We start from the raw sequence: 17,147 nt of genomic DNA, 5'->3' as shown, positions 1-17,147 counted from the left end.
ATTAAAGGTATATGCTCATTGGAACATGAGAAAGGTTGCTTTTAAGAAGGCTGTGGGATAAAAATTAAGATTTATTTGGCCTAAGATTCAAATGAAGAAGTTTTTCATTTAGTATTTAAAAATCTACAAATCAACAACATATGCAAAAGGCTTTGAATTCAGAAAGTATTTCAGGAAAGAAAACTTTAAAAAATGAAATATATTAATAGTTTATAAACTATATCTATAGGGCTTTAGGATTTTTATAGGATTTTGTCCACACACAAGTGGACATTAATGTATTAATTCTTCAATGTGTGCCTGTCAACAGAGATACCAGCAGTCATGAAAAGAGCAAATAGTGGTCACCAACTCAGTAAGTATATTACCTAATGTTGTTGTTGAAGGTTTCGTTCCCAGTGTTTCAGGTCCTAAAACTGTGTAAAAAATCATCAAGAAAGAATCAAGACTAAAGAAAAAATGAAATCTATTTAAATATGGAATATGCCTAATGACTAGGTTGGGCAAAGATAAATGGTGAAATTTTTATCCACATAAGAAATTTATTTTCTATTTAGGTAGATTTTTGTGTTTTTAGACAAAGTGAACAAAAAGTGTAGCTAGTCAGTTAAATTTGGAAAGAGAAACGGGAAAAAAAGGCACAATTTTTCATTTGGAATATGTGACTGTAATAAAGTAACCGGCAGTTCATGCTATGAAGGAAAATTTGGGTAACTGGCTAACATGGCACCAGAACACTTTTTTTTTTCTCTTTTGAAGAAAAAGAAGCTATAAAGATGGGAGTTGTTTTTCCTATTTCTCTCTTTGAATGGATTTCCTATTACAGGGTATTTAGATTTGGAAAGACCATAATGCTTTTCAAGAAAATCTGCAAATGTTAGAATTTTGAAAGTAAGAACAACCCTCTAAAAGTCAAAGCACAAGTATGTCCTAGGGAAGCCAGAGTCCTCTACGGACAATAACCAGGTCAGAACAAGCTCAGGGCATTGTCTTCAAATATAAAGAGGGATAATGAAGAATGTGACACATCACAGTATGGTTTCCATGGCTGTCTCAGAGTCTCTGCTTCATCAAGCACAGACAGAAGTAGATCTTCTGGCAAAAATGGCTGGAAAAAGATCTGAAGGACAATTATGAGATTTAAAAAAATAACCCAAAGCTCAGGATAAAGTTGAACATCGAAGGTGTTAAAGAAATATATATATATATATATATATATATATATATATATACACATATATTCACTCATTAAAGAAAGCTCATTACCTATTGTTGACTGTGATGGCAGCAGAGTCTGAGGTTCTGGGGCTGCAATAAAAGCAAGTAATATCAAATGCAAGACTGAAGAACATCATGTAAGACAGAAATGAAGTATTCTTTGCCATAAACAGTGTCTCTCCTTGGAGAATGATTAGGTTCTACTGGCTTATGACAGTGAAACACAGTCACCCACTTTCTTGCCAAAAACCTTAAGAGTTGTGAATTCTCATTTTTGCTGTTAATCTTTAGCTATTGTCCTCACTACCCAATATTATGAAGACTGTCCCTGGTGGCTGAGGAAATACTAACTTCTGGGTAACTTCTCTCAGGTTGTTCTGAGTGCCCGGTCACGTGTTATTTTGTTTCTTGCAGGACAACCAGGTTCATCCAAGGAAGCGAGGACAAGGCAACTGACACATCAGACCTGGTACCACGTCTGCACTCTGTTAGTTTGGAATGATCTTCAGCTTGGCTGAACCTGACATTCTTTCATAAAAGATAGGAATTAAACTTATGGTTCAAAAGGAACCACATGTGTTCATACGATAGGCTTCCCATATTTACTAGCATCTATTACTGGTAAACAATCTTAATTTATTCTGAAAGCAATGCATAATAGCACAAGGTGCTACTTAAAGGCATCATCATTCATTAGCATGTTTGTTGCCAACATATCTTTGTGTGAGACTATAGAAGTGTACAAATTAGGTGTGAAAGAACAAAGTTTAAAGGTAGATTTTAAAAAAACACACCAAAAAACTAAATTCCAATTTCTCAAGAACTTGTCCAGAAATAGATAACAAATGAATAGCAAAGCAGTAGTGATATATCAAATTGAAGTATATGTAACAAAGTAAAAATTCATGGAATATAATAAATATCAAAAAGCATTCACACCTGAAAATAGCAAACAAAAAATTATTTTGAAAACCAAAAACATAAGTTACAAACTCAAACTTGCCTTCCTAAAGTGTGAAAAATTTTAGCCTTTACAAAGATTAAAGATCACTGCTTTTAAAATCTTATTTAAAAAATCTGCATTTTTGCATTCCTGACTGAGACTGAAGAGGGATAGCACCTCATCAATTAAAAGTCAACTGCATGTTAAAAATAGCAAAGTTGATGTTTGGTAAAAAAACAACTACATATGGGGGGGGGACCCCCCAAAACCCGGAATTATCTTTTGGAGGACTGGCCCCTTCTAGTACACTTGGAATTTGTTCCTCTAGATCAAACATTCAACTAAGTTTTTAACTGGAAGTTTTGAGGAGGTTGCATCAAATTTCTGGAAGAAACGTCCTGAGTTGTGACAAACATTGTCATGACTCTTACACCATGACAACGCACCTGCCTACACTGTGCTGTGTGTTTAGCAGTTTGGGGCCAAAAATGACATGACCCCTGTGCCCCACCCTCCCTATTCACCTGATCTCACCCTGAGTGACTTTTTGTTTGTTTCCGGGGTGAGAAAAGTCCTCAAAGGGAAACATTTCTGCCAACGTGGGAGAGGTAAAACAAAAAACAGCAGAAGCACTAAAAGGCATGAAAATGGATGAGTTCAAAAACTGTTTTGAGCAGTGAAAAAAATGTCTCCATAGTTGTCTTGTATCAAACAGAGAGTACTTTGAAGGTGACTGAAGTTTAAATATGTAAGAATAAATACACAATTTTTTTAATAAATAAATTCCAGGTTTTTTTTTATCCCCCCCCATATCTTTGGATGACACTATTTTATTAGACAGTCTTAATGTGTTAGGGATAAAGGTATAAAATGTTCCATAACAATCTGCGTGATCTGGAAATGGCTAAGCTACTCACCTCAGCATGAAACAAAGACAAATTTGGTTCACTCATAGATATATGGCTAGTACTGAGAACAATTTACTATTCAATCCACTATGGAAGTGCACTGTATTAAACAAACATCTGTAATTCAGAGCTCCCTTTTTTTTCAGTCCCTTAGAAGCTTGAAGAGTCAAAGGACATTGCCACCTTAAAGATTAAGCCATGAAGGAAACAATTCTCATTGGATGAGGTAGATGAGTTGGGATGTGGTAAGTGGCCATGGTTTTTAGGAAAGGCACCAAACTGTGCTTACAAAACAAGCCCAAACCGATGTGAGTTTTACTCATTAACTTAACCACCAAAGAAAGCCGAAGTGAAGACAGCCTGTATGGAAAGTGAAACGGAAAAACTGGAGCGTGTGAGGAGAGGGCTAGGGAAGGCAATGAATTACTCAAATCAAAAAGCTTTTCATGGTTTATTTGCTCTTCTGAACCTTGGCTAGAAGTGGAATCTTCAGCAGACATCTAAAGATGGCCTGCCTAAATAAAAATAAACAAAATGTAAGAAGCTAAAGCCAAAGCAATGGTTTGCAGAGATCCAGTCGTCACTCTATGCCGCCTTGGACCACTCAAGGCCAACTTGAGCTGGCAAAGGTCTAGGGTGGAGTCTGAAGTCGTTATACTTGCTGTCAGGGGAAAAGGGATGGATTTTCTTAGGAAATTAAAAGGTTTAGAAATCAAAGGAATATGAACACATGAGCTTCCAAGTAATCTTTCCCATTTTAAAAGGAAATGTCAAATTAAGACACATGTCTCTTTGGTAAACACCTTAGAATGATAAGCACATACCCTCCCACCCTTTCTTGTAATAATGAATGAATTTCCTCTCAGAAACCTCCTCTTATCAATCACTGAAATTAATGATGTAACTTATGTGTAAACTGTAACCAACAGAGAAATTTTTTGATGTTTTCCAACTTTATCTTATGATAACAGAAATAGTGACATTAGAGTGAAACATTTATTTAAATTTGATGACTCAAACAGTAATATTTCTTGCTCTTCCTTGTACTAGACCTCTATTAAAAATACAGCATAAATATAATAGTTCCTACCTTATTCCAAAACCCTTTAAGCATTACTTTTGAAAAATAAATGTATATTAAACCCTCTTTCATATAGCTAACCATCAGAATTCTTTGATTTAAACCACTGTTAGGACTTTTGAACTTTATTAGCTATGCTTCTTCCTCCAAAAAAACCTCTCTGAAGGGAGTTTTTAATTCCATTTCTCTGACTTGGAGACCTCACCATGGTCACAGAATCACCTACACCCCCTTTGTATAATCCCCAGGTTTCCTTTAGTCTGCACCTACACCTGGAAATCTCACTGTTTCTTTTCAGGGAGTAATGAGAATTCTTTCTCAGAGCCGTTACATTTTTCTTCCTTGCCCATTTCATTGCAAAAATAAATCATGCCCACTTTAGCAGAAAATCTCTTGCTTTAATAATCCTACTTTGTAAACATGCCATTAGTGGAAATCCAAGTTCAAAACCCATTAAACATTATAGTGAGAATTTATTCTTCTCAGAGCTAAGAGTTTAAAATTTTAGATGACAATGACAATAAGTGGAAACAAAGTTCCCTATAGCCAGCCTTATATGTCAACATTTAAGACAACTGTATAGATTGTAGATGGACAAAAAATTTAAAGATTTGGTCATAATACGTTCTGCAGTCCTTAAGCAAGGAATAGTCTGGTTTTAATTATACATATAGAATAATCCCTTCCTGTAAAAGCTTTCTTGTTTTTTTGCAAAACACCATTAAATTCTCCTGAGGGGTAAACAGAAGTCAGTGTTCAGAAACCAGCACCATTTTAGAAGCCTAGGAGCACTAGGAAAATACAGGCCTATTTGATCTTGCAGCAAAAAGTACAGGCCTTTCTGGTCTGAGAATTGAGAAGCCCCAAAATAAGGGAGAGTTCTCAGAGGGTAGAAACACTTCTCTCCTTTCCAGCTATAAGGCTATTGTTCAATGTGATTAGAATTCCAGTCAACTTTGGTATTGGAAACTATTTTGTAGTCCTAGACAAGGGAGGCCTCAATTACTCAGATCATTACAGTTCTGTGCTTTCTCTGCAATGGTCATGAACATAATAGTCCATCACACAGCTCAGAGCAATACTATGATAATATCACAGTGGCTGTTTATAATGAGATCATTTTACCGCATGTTTGCATTTTCCATGGAAAAATATAACAAATGTCAAAAATACAAATCAGAAACTCTTGCTCCAAAGAGTTGCATAAAACAATTTCTCAATCCTAATTTTGGAATATTGAAAAAAAAAAGTTTAGACTAATTACCAGGTTTGGTGTGTGTCACTTCTGGGCTGAGAGGGATTTTAGGTTTCAAAGATATAAATTGTGTTTTACTGGGAGCTGGAAAAATAAAGAAGCAAAATAATCAACAAATCAAATAGATATTTAGGCATTTCAGTCTAAAACCACAAAAAGAAAACCTAAAAATAAACTATACATCAAGCAGAATGAATGCATCATCTTGGAACTATTCCATTAAAATAATATTTCATGATCTATCCATAGAGAAGTAGTCAATGGAAACACAAGAATAAATTTTCACCTGATTTGGAAACACATTTCAAGAGTATATTTAATCAAACACATATAACTATGCTATTAAATAGTCACAATAGCTACTCAAAGAAAATACAGCTATTTTAACCCATGATTTAAAAAAATAAGTCAAATTATTTGGCATGTTTACTTCATATTTCTCAGCCACATCTAAGACTTTAAGCACCAGGAAGCAAAGCACCATATTTGACAATTAACATTCACTGATAGGTATAATGCTATGACCTGAAGTGTAAAGAAATTCTGCTATCATTAAAACTAAAAGTCATTTTTCCAAATGAAGCCGCAAGTTGAACCTGAGGGCATCTTGGGTACCATACTCATTATCTAGGTGACAGGTTTTTAATAGAAGCCTGTATTTTGCTATCATGCAACATACTCATGGAACAAACATGCGTATATAGCCCCTGAATCCAAAATTAAAAAACAATGGAGAACTACATACAAGATTCAACTTCAAACACAATGACTGGATAGAAGGATGCAGCTGTGGTTCAACAGTTGGCACAAGAAGGGGTCTGAATGCTGAGTTCAGATCTACTAACTATAGGGCCAGTTATCCACAACTACAACAGGCAAGGAGTTGATGTGCTCTGTGGGATAGTACGTACTGTCCAAACAAACCATTTTGAACAGCCATTGAGACACTGCATAAAAGCAGGGGTACTGGATTCACCATGGTGAAAGGATCTACTAAGGACATATGATTATTACCCAGCGTTGTCCGTGTAGGTTCAGGGCTTTTAGAAATTTTAGATGTAAAAGTTCCAGCACTTGTAGTTCTTTCTGGTGATGGAAAGGAAAAAAATATTGAGGTATCCTGGAAACAATAAAAAGATATCTTCTAAAGGGGAACTGAATGATCTCTTTAAAATCCTATATTTAGTAGTCAGTGTTAAAGTATATAATGAGTACAAGTTCAGGGAAAGAATTTTTAAACTGTCATCACAGTATAGGTCATACAATATTGTATTTATATTACAGTGGAATAAGCAAAGCCCTGTTTGTTGAGTATGATTCTGCGTCTATTATTTCACAATGAAGAATATCACTTCTAGACTGATCAGCTACCAGTAACACCCAAACTCTCTTCTGTCATATATGTTGCTACCCTCTCTCTCTTTTTCCTCTGTCCAAATCCTACATATAATTTGAGGCCTGCATCTTCAATTCTTATTTTCTTTCTCAGAGCTTTTACACAAATATTATAGTCTCAGAAATAAGTTACATAATCTTATGTGGCGCTCTCATAGTTATGTCATCTTCTCAAGACTATAAGCAACTTGAAAATGAGAATTATGTCCTTTCATCTCAGTTATTGCCCTGGTGAAAAACTGAAAACATAGCAAGCACCAAAAACAAACAAACAGACAAACAGAACAGCCTACAAAAAAGTCACATATGACTACAAAAAAAAAAGAGTTACACTATACTAAAACTATAAAAATAATTTAGTTACAAAACCTATGACAGTAGGACTTGTTTGTAAATTTATACCAAAATTCACATGCAAAAATGTCACAGTACTTTCAGTAAACTCTTATTGGAGACATTTGATTTTTGTTATTTTGCATGTAATCACTCAACTGGTTAATTTCAAATTTTGTAAAGAAACTAACCTATAGAATCATAACCCCTCTTTTTATGATAAGGAGATGGACATGATCTGCTTGGAATTAAATACTGTGTGAAGTGAAAGAGACATTTCTTTACCAGGTTTGGTTCTTGGCGGTTTGGGCTTGGGGCGTCGTTTAGGTGCAGAAGGGATAGATGTAGTTTGCTGGGGAGCTGGAAGAAGAAGATTTAAGACACCTTTGACAAATAATATTTCTTAAGGATTAGCCAGATTGTGCCCATAAACCTGTAAACTTCTCTAGTGCAAGAACAGCTTTATATTTCTTTGTATCACTAAAATGCCCAGCACCATGCTTTACACATCATAGGTGCTCAATAAATCATGGTTAACTGGGACCAAAGGTATTACATTTCTACATGAGAAATGAAGATACATTGTTTGATTAAACATACTGGAAAGTGAGCACCCCTGAGGCATTTCAGAATACAGGGTATGGGTACAGTTAAGAACTCAAAAGGATGACATTGAATAGCAAGGAGAAGCCCAAATGGCATATTTGGGACTTAGAGAATGGAAAGTTCAGAACTTCTTGAATTTTGTGGGTCATTACCAACCTCTCCAAGAGTTAATGAACGTTGTAATTTCAATAATTTTCTATTATTAAATGTAGGTGTACCCATCTTCCTTCATTATGTGTAGGACTGGAGAGCCTATTGGTGTTCTCTGTACTGAGACTACTTTGGGCGAAATACTCTGACCAATATCTAACAGTGTTACATAAAAGGGAGGATATTTTAAAATAATTATCAACTATAATTCTGCTGATATTTCCTGGTTGGTAAAGTTAATAGAAGTATAGGAAGGAAATAATTCTTCAAAAATATATAGACATCAGGATATTCTTTGAGGTCTATCATAAGGCTAAAAGAGCCCAAGGGAAATATTTATTACTGAAAATTACTCAACATGATTGACTCTTTTTTGCCATTACCTGCTTCTTCAATGCACACAACTACACAAATGTCATGAGTTACCCAGTGTTGTAGGTTGCACTTCAGGACTTGTAAAGATTTCCAGTTTCCGAGGAACAAATGGTGTTTCACTTGAAGCTGAAAGCACAAACACCCCATCCCACAAAATAATCCCAGTTAAAATGAGGTAGTTTAAGAATTTTAACATGCTTTTAGATGGTACAAGCACATGCTACACGATTAAGAATGGAAAATGCATGTAGTCTTGAAAGCTGGTGAATGAAATGATAATTTAAAGTAGGAAAAAGGCTAGAATGACAATAGTTAAGTAGCTGGCTCCAGGCAGACTTGATGCATGGAAGTAAGGTGACAGGTCACAGACATGTGAAATGGTGATGATGGTGTCCATGCAGTTCCCAAAGGTTTTGCAACTACAAGGATGGAGAAAATATCATCTACTACAGTTCAAAAAAATAGAGAGGGAATCTAAAATGGAGAGGGAATCTAAAATACATATATATTAAGAAATAGGAAAGAGAAATGATTAGATGTGATGGAATGAAATGATCACTTGGAAGAAAGGCATTCACATGGATTTTTTTTGATGGAAAAAAAGTATTATTTTTCTGCGAAAAACATTACCCAGTGTTGCCCTTGGCTGTTCAAGAGTTCTAGAAGTTTTAGGTGGGACAGAATCCAGAATAGGCTCACTTGTTGCTGTTGGAATAAACGTCAACATTTATAAAAGCAGTAGAGGGCCCCAGGAATAAAATACAAATTCAAGTCATAAACTAAGACTTGAAAAAATATCAAAGACACTGGAGCATTACTGACCAGCATTTTAAAATTAGCGATACATTAGGAGTTGCAGAAGAGCTCACTTTAAAAAAATATATGTACTGTAAATATTAGAGTCCATGATTTAATAATGTTTCATATATTAAATATTAGAAACCATGATCAAATAGTATTTCAGTCACTCAACATATTTTCAACTGACTTTTCTGGGTTTTTTCCTTCTGTTTCATCATTGCTAACAATCTACTCTTAGCACTCTATTTCATTTTTAAATTTTCCATCACTATTTAAAATTGTTCTCCTTTATCATGATACAAATGCTACATATATAAAAAACTGGACATATATGTATGTCTGATAGAGACCAGTCTTACTCCTTTCTAATCCCCTATAGTACCAGTTAAGTAGGTGCTTAAAAAAACACATACTAAAAAGAACTGTTGGACTCAGGTCACTCACTACAGGTGGATCAGTAAGAGATTGCCAACAATTAGACTCAATTGAACGTCTATAGACAAAGGAATGATGTGATTATTCTAGGATTTCTCATCTTAGCACTATTAATGTTTAGGATCAAACACCTCTGTGTTGTGGGAAGCTGTCCTGTATACTGTAGAACTTAGCTTATACCCTGATCTCTATCCACTAGATGCTAGGAGGACCTCCCCCACTTGTGACAACCAAAAAGTCTCTAGTCACTACCAAATATCCTGGGGTGGGGGCAAAATTATCCCCATTTGAGAACCATTGCTCTAAAGAAAACCCTCAAATTCTAAGAACTTTCTACAATGATTCTAAATAAGAGAGGGATAGGCCATTGCATTACTTTTTCTTGGTGGCAACAAAATCTATCTGCCTCTCCCTCATGTGTGACAAAGCTTATTTCCTGATGGATGTAAAGAACAAATCACGCCATGGGGGGAGTGGGTAGAACTCATGTCACAGACACAGATAGCAATTTCTCCCCCACAACACTTGGAGAACTACCAAGTGTTGTCCCAACACCTGAGGTCCAAAGACAGAATTGAGAGGCTGGGTATACCTGTGTAGGACTCTGATATTTCAGGCTCATCGGATGTTGGAGGGCTTGAGAAAACATCATAAGTTGCTTTAAAAAAAAAAAGGGTAAAACAAAAGAGATGTTAATTCTGATTCATTTTGAAAGATGTCATGACACGTTGTAAGGCTGGCTGAAGGACAGTTTTATGTGGGTGCTAGTGGGTTTTGGCTCTGGGTTGCTGGCCCTGTCACTAATGTGTAAGCAATCACCTAGACCTGCCTTTGGTCCTTCTTGCTCTTAATTGCAGGATTTTAAATAGTGAGCCCTGAGGCTGGCCTCCAGGGTGATGTAACATAGTGCTATATATTTGTAATGAAGTGGTGCCAGTTCTAAATCAAAGGGCTTCAAAGAACATAAACATAAATAAAGTCAGATGGCAGTTTGAGGAGAGATTTCTAAAGAAGGAAACATCAGTCACATTGAGGCTATTTGCCCAAAGTCTACTGCTTGGGCTTTCTGTTTCGTAAAAGCTACGCTACCTTATATTTGGATCCCACTTAGTTTGCACAATACTTTCTCATATATCAGCTTTATTTACTATTCTCTTATCCCTGAGAAATAGGTGAGGTAGGCATTGTCCCTTTTTTAAAATAGATAATGGGGTGTTATGTCCATTTTCTAGATAGTAAAGTTGAGGTTTATAGCAATGAAAACATTTGTCAGTGGTCACACACTGGAATTGCAAAGTCTGATGTATTTTCCGCTTTATCAGTAGGACCAGGAACAGCAGGGCTAAGACCAGGACTCACTTTTGGCACCTTCCCTCTTGACATTTTACCTGGAGGCAGCTTTTTTCTATATTCCTTCGTGGAGCCATGAGCCCTTCTAGAGCCTAGGTGGATTTTAATATAAATTTTCTATTCGATGTGAATGAGTTTAAACATAAAAATTGAATGATTTTAATACAGGGATAAGTTTCATATTCACATAAGAGCTGAACCTGCAAGCAAAAATAACATAAAAAAAAGTTCTCTAGAGGTTGTTATACAAAAAAGACACCTGCACCTGCATATTCATTGCAGCACAATTCACCATTGCAAAGATGTGGAATCAACCTAAATGCTCATCATCTGATGAGTAGATAATGAAAATGTGGTATATATACACCATGGAATACTATTCAGCCATCAAAAAGAATGAAATAATGTCTTTTGCAACTTGGATGGAATTGGAGGACATCGTCCTAAGTGAACTAATGCAGGAACAGAAAACCAAACTCCACATGTTCTTACTTATATAAGTGGGAGCTAAACCAAGGATCTGCAAAGGCAAAGCGAATGGCATGATGGACACTGGAGACTCATAAGATGGAAGGGGTGGAAGAATGGAAAATCACTCATCGGGTACAATGTGCACAGGTGCGTACACTTAAAACCCGGACTTTTTCAGCATTATACAATGCAACCATGTAATCAAAAAAAAATTTGTACCCCCTAAAGCTATTAAAATAAGGGAAAAAAATTTCTCTCTTACATACAAAGAGCTGTTACCATGGTCATGAGAGGCACAGAGAAAGCATAGATTGTTATAAGGTAGATGCTGTTTTTATTGCCCATTCAAAATGGCAGTACAGAAATCAAATTAAAAAGTGTGAGCTCATATAAAGAGTTATTCACTGGGTTACTTATAATTCAGTGGCAGTTGAATGATTTTGAACCATTGCAAGTTGAGGCTTTACGGAAGACAATATCAGACCATGTGACATGTGCTCAGAGTTGAAAGCATTTTATATGGTACCACAGACTAAAGAGGTGGGAAGTACATTGCAATTTGTGAAGGTAGATTTAAAAATCTACAAAATAGGAAGGATATTGTGAGTTAAAATATGCATACATTCTGAGAACACATCGATTACATTGTAATACGATGTTTTCTTCAGCCTTGCTGCAATTTTAAAGGGTCAGATAAGAATGACTAATCTTTTAAAGATTAGTCAAAAGTGCCAGCAATTTCTGATCTGTAAGCCAAATTCAAGTCATGAGTCTAGCAAGGTCAGTCCTATCTATTACAAAATAAGGAAAACTTTGCCAACTTGTATTAACCCTCTCACACTAGGTAAAAAATTATGAATTAATAACTTGATTTTTATTTATATTGTTGCTTGTGAAAAATGCTATGACTGTCATTATGTCATCCTAACTCCCAAATCTCCCTTCCATCTAGTGACATTAGACCAATTTTCCTATGTTCTGTATTTTTGTTCCGAGAGATATATTTATTCAACTCTTTCTACTTATTTTTCATGGTTACAATTCTCTTTCATACTGGAGAGTACAAGTCAAGCTGCCATCTTCTCTAAAGGCATTTCCTGGAGAAAGATGCCCTCCTTCCAGCATTCCCTGAAAACTTTGTGTGTCATGTCTGAAGTTCCCAATTGCCAGGGATCTTTTAACCTTCAAACATTTTATCAAACGTACTTCAGAGTAAAAGGACTCATTTATCAGCAGTTTTGATTTTTGCTATTTCTCTTTCTGTAGTTTCTGGGAGTTGAAAAGAAAGAGTATCAAAACCCCACAAATATCACTCAAAGTTTTATGTTGTTTGGGCAGTTTTGAGAAACATACTACTTCCTCATTTAATTCTTGAGTTAAAGGAGATTTTTTTGACTCAGAAGTAAGAGATATTGGGGGGTGAAGACAGTGTTGACACGGATTTCTTTGAAAAGCTCTCTAAAATCAGCAGCTCTTGATTTCTTTAAAAAGATCCTTGGATATGCATGTCTATATCCAAGTGAAATCCATGAAACAGTTAAACCTGGTTTCTAAAAGGATACTCTAGCTATAAAATTGATAAGTAATTTGTACCAGGAGGGGTGAATCCTTCTTTTTTTTTTCAGACAGCCTACACATTATCATATGAGGCAAACATCTTCTATCACCTAAATTTATTTGAGCAGATGAAATGCTCCAGCTATTGGACATGAAGCAGTTATCTCTGATCTTGCATTCAAGCACATACATGGGACCAAAAGTCATAGGTTGAATCTAATGCAACAATCAAAATAGATCATTCAATTCAAAGGTTATATAAAACAATGTTAGTTTCTTTAAAAATAGAGTAATGACATACAGTCATAATGTTTACCTTCAGATTTTTCAGAGAAAATATGAAATAACTTGCACTACATTTGCTCTATAACTTCCTAAAACCACTTTGTTCAATTATTGATTGTACATCTTATTTTTACTTTGAAAAAACTTACTAGATGAAAAGGATACCATAAGAGTGCCCTGACATTGTTCTGGAAATGTGTGGCACACAAAACAATGCAGATGGTCAAGACTTCATCATTTTCTTTTAATCAAATTTCCTGAATATCAATAACCATGTGAAAACTTCCTTTTTAAACCTAAACATTCTTAGACAAAAGGCCTCATTCATGCAGAAATTGTGTCTGTCATGCTCATTGTATACTTCAAGGTTTATTTACTCCAGATCCTGGTACATGGTGGACACTCAACAGAATTAATCTGCTAGATGTCCACCACAATGAACAAACAACAGTAAGTTTTACAGTTGCATAGTTTAAGCTCATAACTTTATAGCTTATGGAATAAATGAACATGTCCTTTTAATTATTTTATGATACACATGTATGCACAAATCTTTATTACCCAAATAACTGCCATATGCTTGTATGGCCATACCCTGCCATGGAAATAGAATTCTAAAAACATCTATGAAGAAGCAATGAAAACATACAATGATAAGTAGAAAAGAAAAACACAACACTACACACAGAGTTCTCAGCATCATTTAAATACATTGATAATGTTTCTTCAGTCAATGGAAAAACAGAATACCTTTCTAGTTGGTCTTGAAATTTGGGAAAATGTCGCCTGAGAGAAAATGTTCATGAAATAAAATGAAAGGCCGAGGCTACACAGCGAATCTGTAATCTTAGAGGCTACACAGCGAATCTGTAAACCATCTGCTATGCTTGAAGTCTATTTACCTCCTCAACACCACCACTCATTTCTCCTTTTTCTCCTCTCTAGGGCTTAATTCAGCTGGGTGGGCCAGATCTGTGCTAATCAACACCTCACAGGGCAGGCAATATGGTCCAAATGTAGAGTTTACTTCTTTTCAACCACTCCGAGCAAGCCACCTGCTGCCAAAACTTTCCAGACAATATACCATTTCTTGTGCTTGTGGATTACTTTCGCTTTCAAGCCTTTAAACAGTTTGTAGAGCTTAAGTACAAATTGAAATTCACCACAGTTCTGCAGAATACTGAAGGAATTTAACACTGAAAATAATTAGTGATAACCTCCTGTAAGAAGCCCTCAATGTGGATTCTAATGAAAAGACTGAGGCTGACACTCCTCTGTTCTGATGCTCTATCAAGGGAGGTCCCTACGAGATAACTGTTCATGGTTCAAGGGGAAATAATTATGCCAGAGGAAGTAGTCATCTTAGTCATAGGACACAGTAAATTTGGAGGAAAATCTGGTCTGTCTGGACACTTTGGGGGAAGAACAGGCAGGAGGATTTTCTAAGGGTGAAAACAAACACATCAACTCAACCTAGGTTTGTGCGCATTTTCTTCATTTGCTTTTGAAACCATCCTAGTACTAAATGATGGCCTTTTAAGGGGGATGGTCAAGTAAATTAAGAAGGCTAAACACTGATGGCATTGTCAAGCTAGTAACAAGAAGCTCATTTCCATCCCCCCAAACCATATAAGGTCTTTGGCACATGTGTTATTGGTGGAATGATAAATACATGTCATTTATGCTGCTTCTCCCTCCCTTGGTACCCACGTAAAATACAAGAAGTTGATTGTGGCACCATTTTGCTCACTGAGCCTAGGCAGTATCACAGAGCTTAGTTTATAGAGTGACTCAGGCTGCCACTGTAACTGAATAGAGAGACGACGTGATATGATTTATCAACCCTGCCAGGGGGTTAGTAAGTACATCAGGCTATCCCCTAGAGGCTGCAAGACCTCTGTGAGTAACACTGTACACGTCTCTTTTCCATTCTCAAACATTTTCATACAAGTAAAGACCCACACATCACTGGGTATGATTATGTATATATATGTCAGTTAGAATTTTCATACAGTCTTTTTTATATACAAAAGTGGTACAGAAATCTTTTTGAGACCATGCATTCTGATTTTTTTGATACAGACTATATATGTTTTTTAAATTTGTTCCTTTTTTCTTTTATTAAATAACATAATTGTTATCATTATGCTGACTGTATACAGCAATTCAGGAAGTTTGGGATGGGCAGTATGGTGTAAGGGAATCACTACATTTCATTGTACTAAGAAAATAAGGCATCCCTATGTGCTGTGCATTATGTTCAATGATTTATATATGATTTCTAAGACATAACAACTCAATGAAAAAATTATACATTATTTCCATTTTACAAATGGAGAAACTGAAGTTCCGGGAGGTTAAATAACTTTGAACAAATTATCTAACTGAAAAATAGCTGAGCTGGTTATTAACCCCACTCTGTCTCACCCTATAGCTCACAGACGAGTGATTACATTCACAGTGAAAATAAACTTCAGAGACTGGCCAGCCTCTCACAGATCACACGATGTCTGTCATACAGTATATCTGGAAGACACATGGCCCCAGTAAGAACGTTTAACTCTGTTTGCTATGAAAGCTGTTTTCAGCTTTTCAAAACAAGCTATATGACATTATTTCACTTACTTTTATTTTTTAACTTGAAGTGGTTTATTGAAAAGATTAGGAAAGAAATGAATGAGTCTAATTTTTGCTCCTCTACTCATCTGGATTTGTCTCTCTTATATCACCTCAAAATAAAAGAAAATGACTCTATCGGATTTTAGGGACTTTGGAGGGATAAGTATGATGGTATACACATAGCTCTTTGAATCTCCTAGAATAAAACTGCCATTTAAAACCAAATTATGTTATTCCAGTAGAGAAATGATCCAACAAACACGTTCACATGCATGCGAATGCACAGTTCCTCTGGGGGTGGAAGGTATTGAGAGTTTTTCTAGAAGTCACTTTATAATAACACTGAGATCATAGTTAAGTGGCCACCTTCCAACAGAACATAAAACCAATTCAATTGTATCATACGAAAGGCTGACTTTTCCTGAAAGATTTTCACAAGCACTTAAGTATTTCTAGTGTGATCAACTTCTTTTTAATATAAAACATAGAAATAATTTTACATTCTGGTATGTAATTATCGAGCCTATTTTTTATGACTCCTTTTATACATTTTAAGGAAAATTATATTTGCCAAGGAAATCAAACTCAATCAACTCTGTTTAAACATACTTTATAGAAGGTTTGGTACAAAATGAAATTCCAAATAACGAAATCACAAAATGCAGCACTAATGAAAGATGAGGGCAAACAGACTGAAAACGGGAAGATTATATTTGATGACTACACATCTTAGATTTCCTGGGATATTCCAAATTCCAGATATCCTATCCCACTGCTGCCAAAAACAATTAAAATGACCCAGGGATTTCAATATCCAGCATGCCAGTTAGAATTTGCATGTAGCTTTTATATCCAAAAGTGGTAAAGAAATCTTTTTGAGACTATAAATTCTATGCATTCTGATTTCTTTTTTAATAGAAAACAAATCCAGCAATGCCAAAGCTGAATAAATTTAACAAAAGGTAATGATGAATCATGCTTAGTGGTCAGTAGAGAAAAGAGCAGTCCCTGGCATCCAGGAGCTGGTCCGGCACCCACAGGTATGCTGTGGTGTTAACCTGCTAAATGTCAACGAATTCCAAACAATACAAATATCAGACAAGACCACTCTGTGATCACAAGGAATCGAGACAAAAACAAGACCAATCTGCTATCACGTGCGGCATGGACACAAACACGAACCTCATCCAAACCACAAACATCAACCCTCCCCACATATTGGCTCGTATGAATAAGAGCTGCTTGTTTACCAACCCCAGCTTGGGTTCACTCCGCTGGTCTTGCCTTCTGGTTAAGAATTATGAAGACATTCAGTCACAGAATTACTTCTACTTTCTGATTGCATCTAATCTAGGAAAAAGCTTC

General features: G+C 35.8%; 1 protein-coding gene across 1 annotated transcript in view; it reads right to left on the bottom strand.

Moving 5' to 3' along the window:
- The window catches only part of ABI3BP (ABI family member 3 binding protein), a 192,664-nt gene that overhangs the window by 101,698 nt on the left and 73,819 nt on the right, over positions 1 to 17,147 (bottom strand). The window contains exons 14-21 of the mRNA XM_021718108.1: positions 10,093 to 10,158; positions 8,895 to 8,969; positions 8,316 to 8,390; positions 7,419 to 7,493; positions 6,420 to 6,491; positions 5,415 to 5,489; positions 1,267 to 1,308; positions 369 to 410 (exon numbers count right to left, since the gene is read on the bottom strand). Of these exons, the coding sequence (XP_021573783.1) occupies positions 369 to 410; positions 1,267 to 1,308; positions 5,415 to 5,489; positions 6,420 to 6,491; positions 7,419 to 7,493; positions 8,316 to 8,390; positions 8,895 to 8,969; positions 10,093 to 10,158 (522 nt within the window). The remainder of the gene's footprint in view (positions 1 to 368; positions 411 to 1,266; positions 1,309 to 5,414; positions 5,490 to 6,419; positions 6,492 to 7,418; positions 7,494 to 8,315; positions 8,391 to 8,894; positions 8,970 to 10,092; positions 10,159 to 17,147) is intronic.

This window comes from Carlito syrichta, unplaced genomic scaffold, assembly GCF_000164805.1.
Source record: "Carlito syrichta isolate Samal-C Ts95f unplaced genomic scaffold, Tarsius_syrichta-2.0.1 Scaffold311833, whole genome shotgun sequence".
NCBI lineage: Eukaryota > Metazoa > Chordata > Mammalia > Primates > Tarsiidae > Carlito > Carlito syrichta.
Note: the sequence above shows the minus strand (reverse complement) of the source record. Positions and strands in the feature narration are given on the sequence as shown.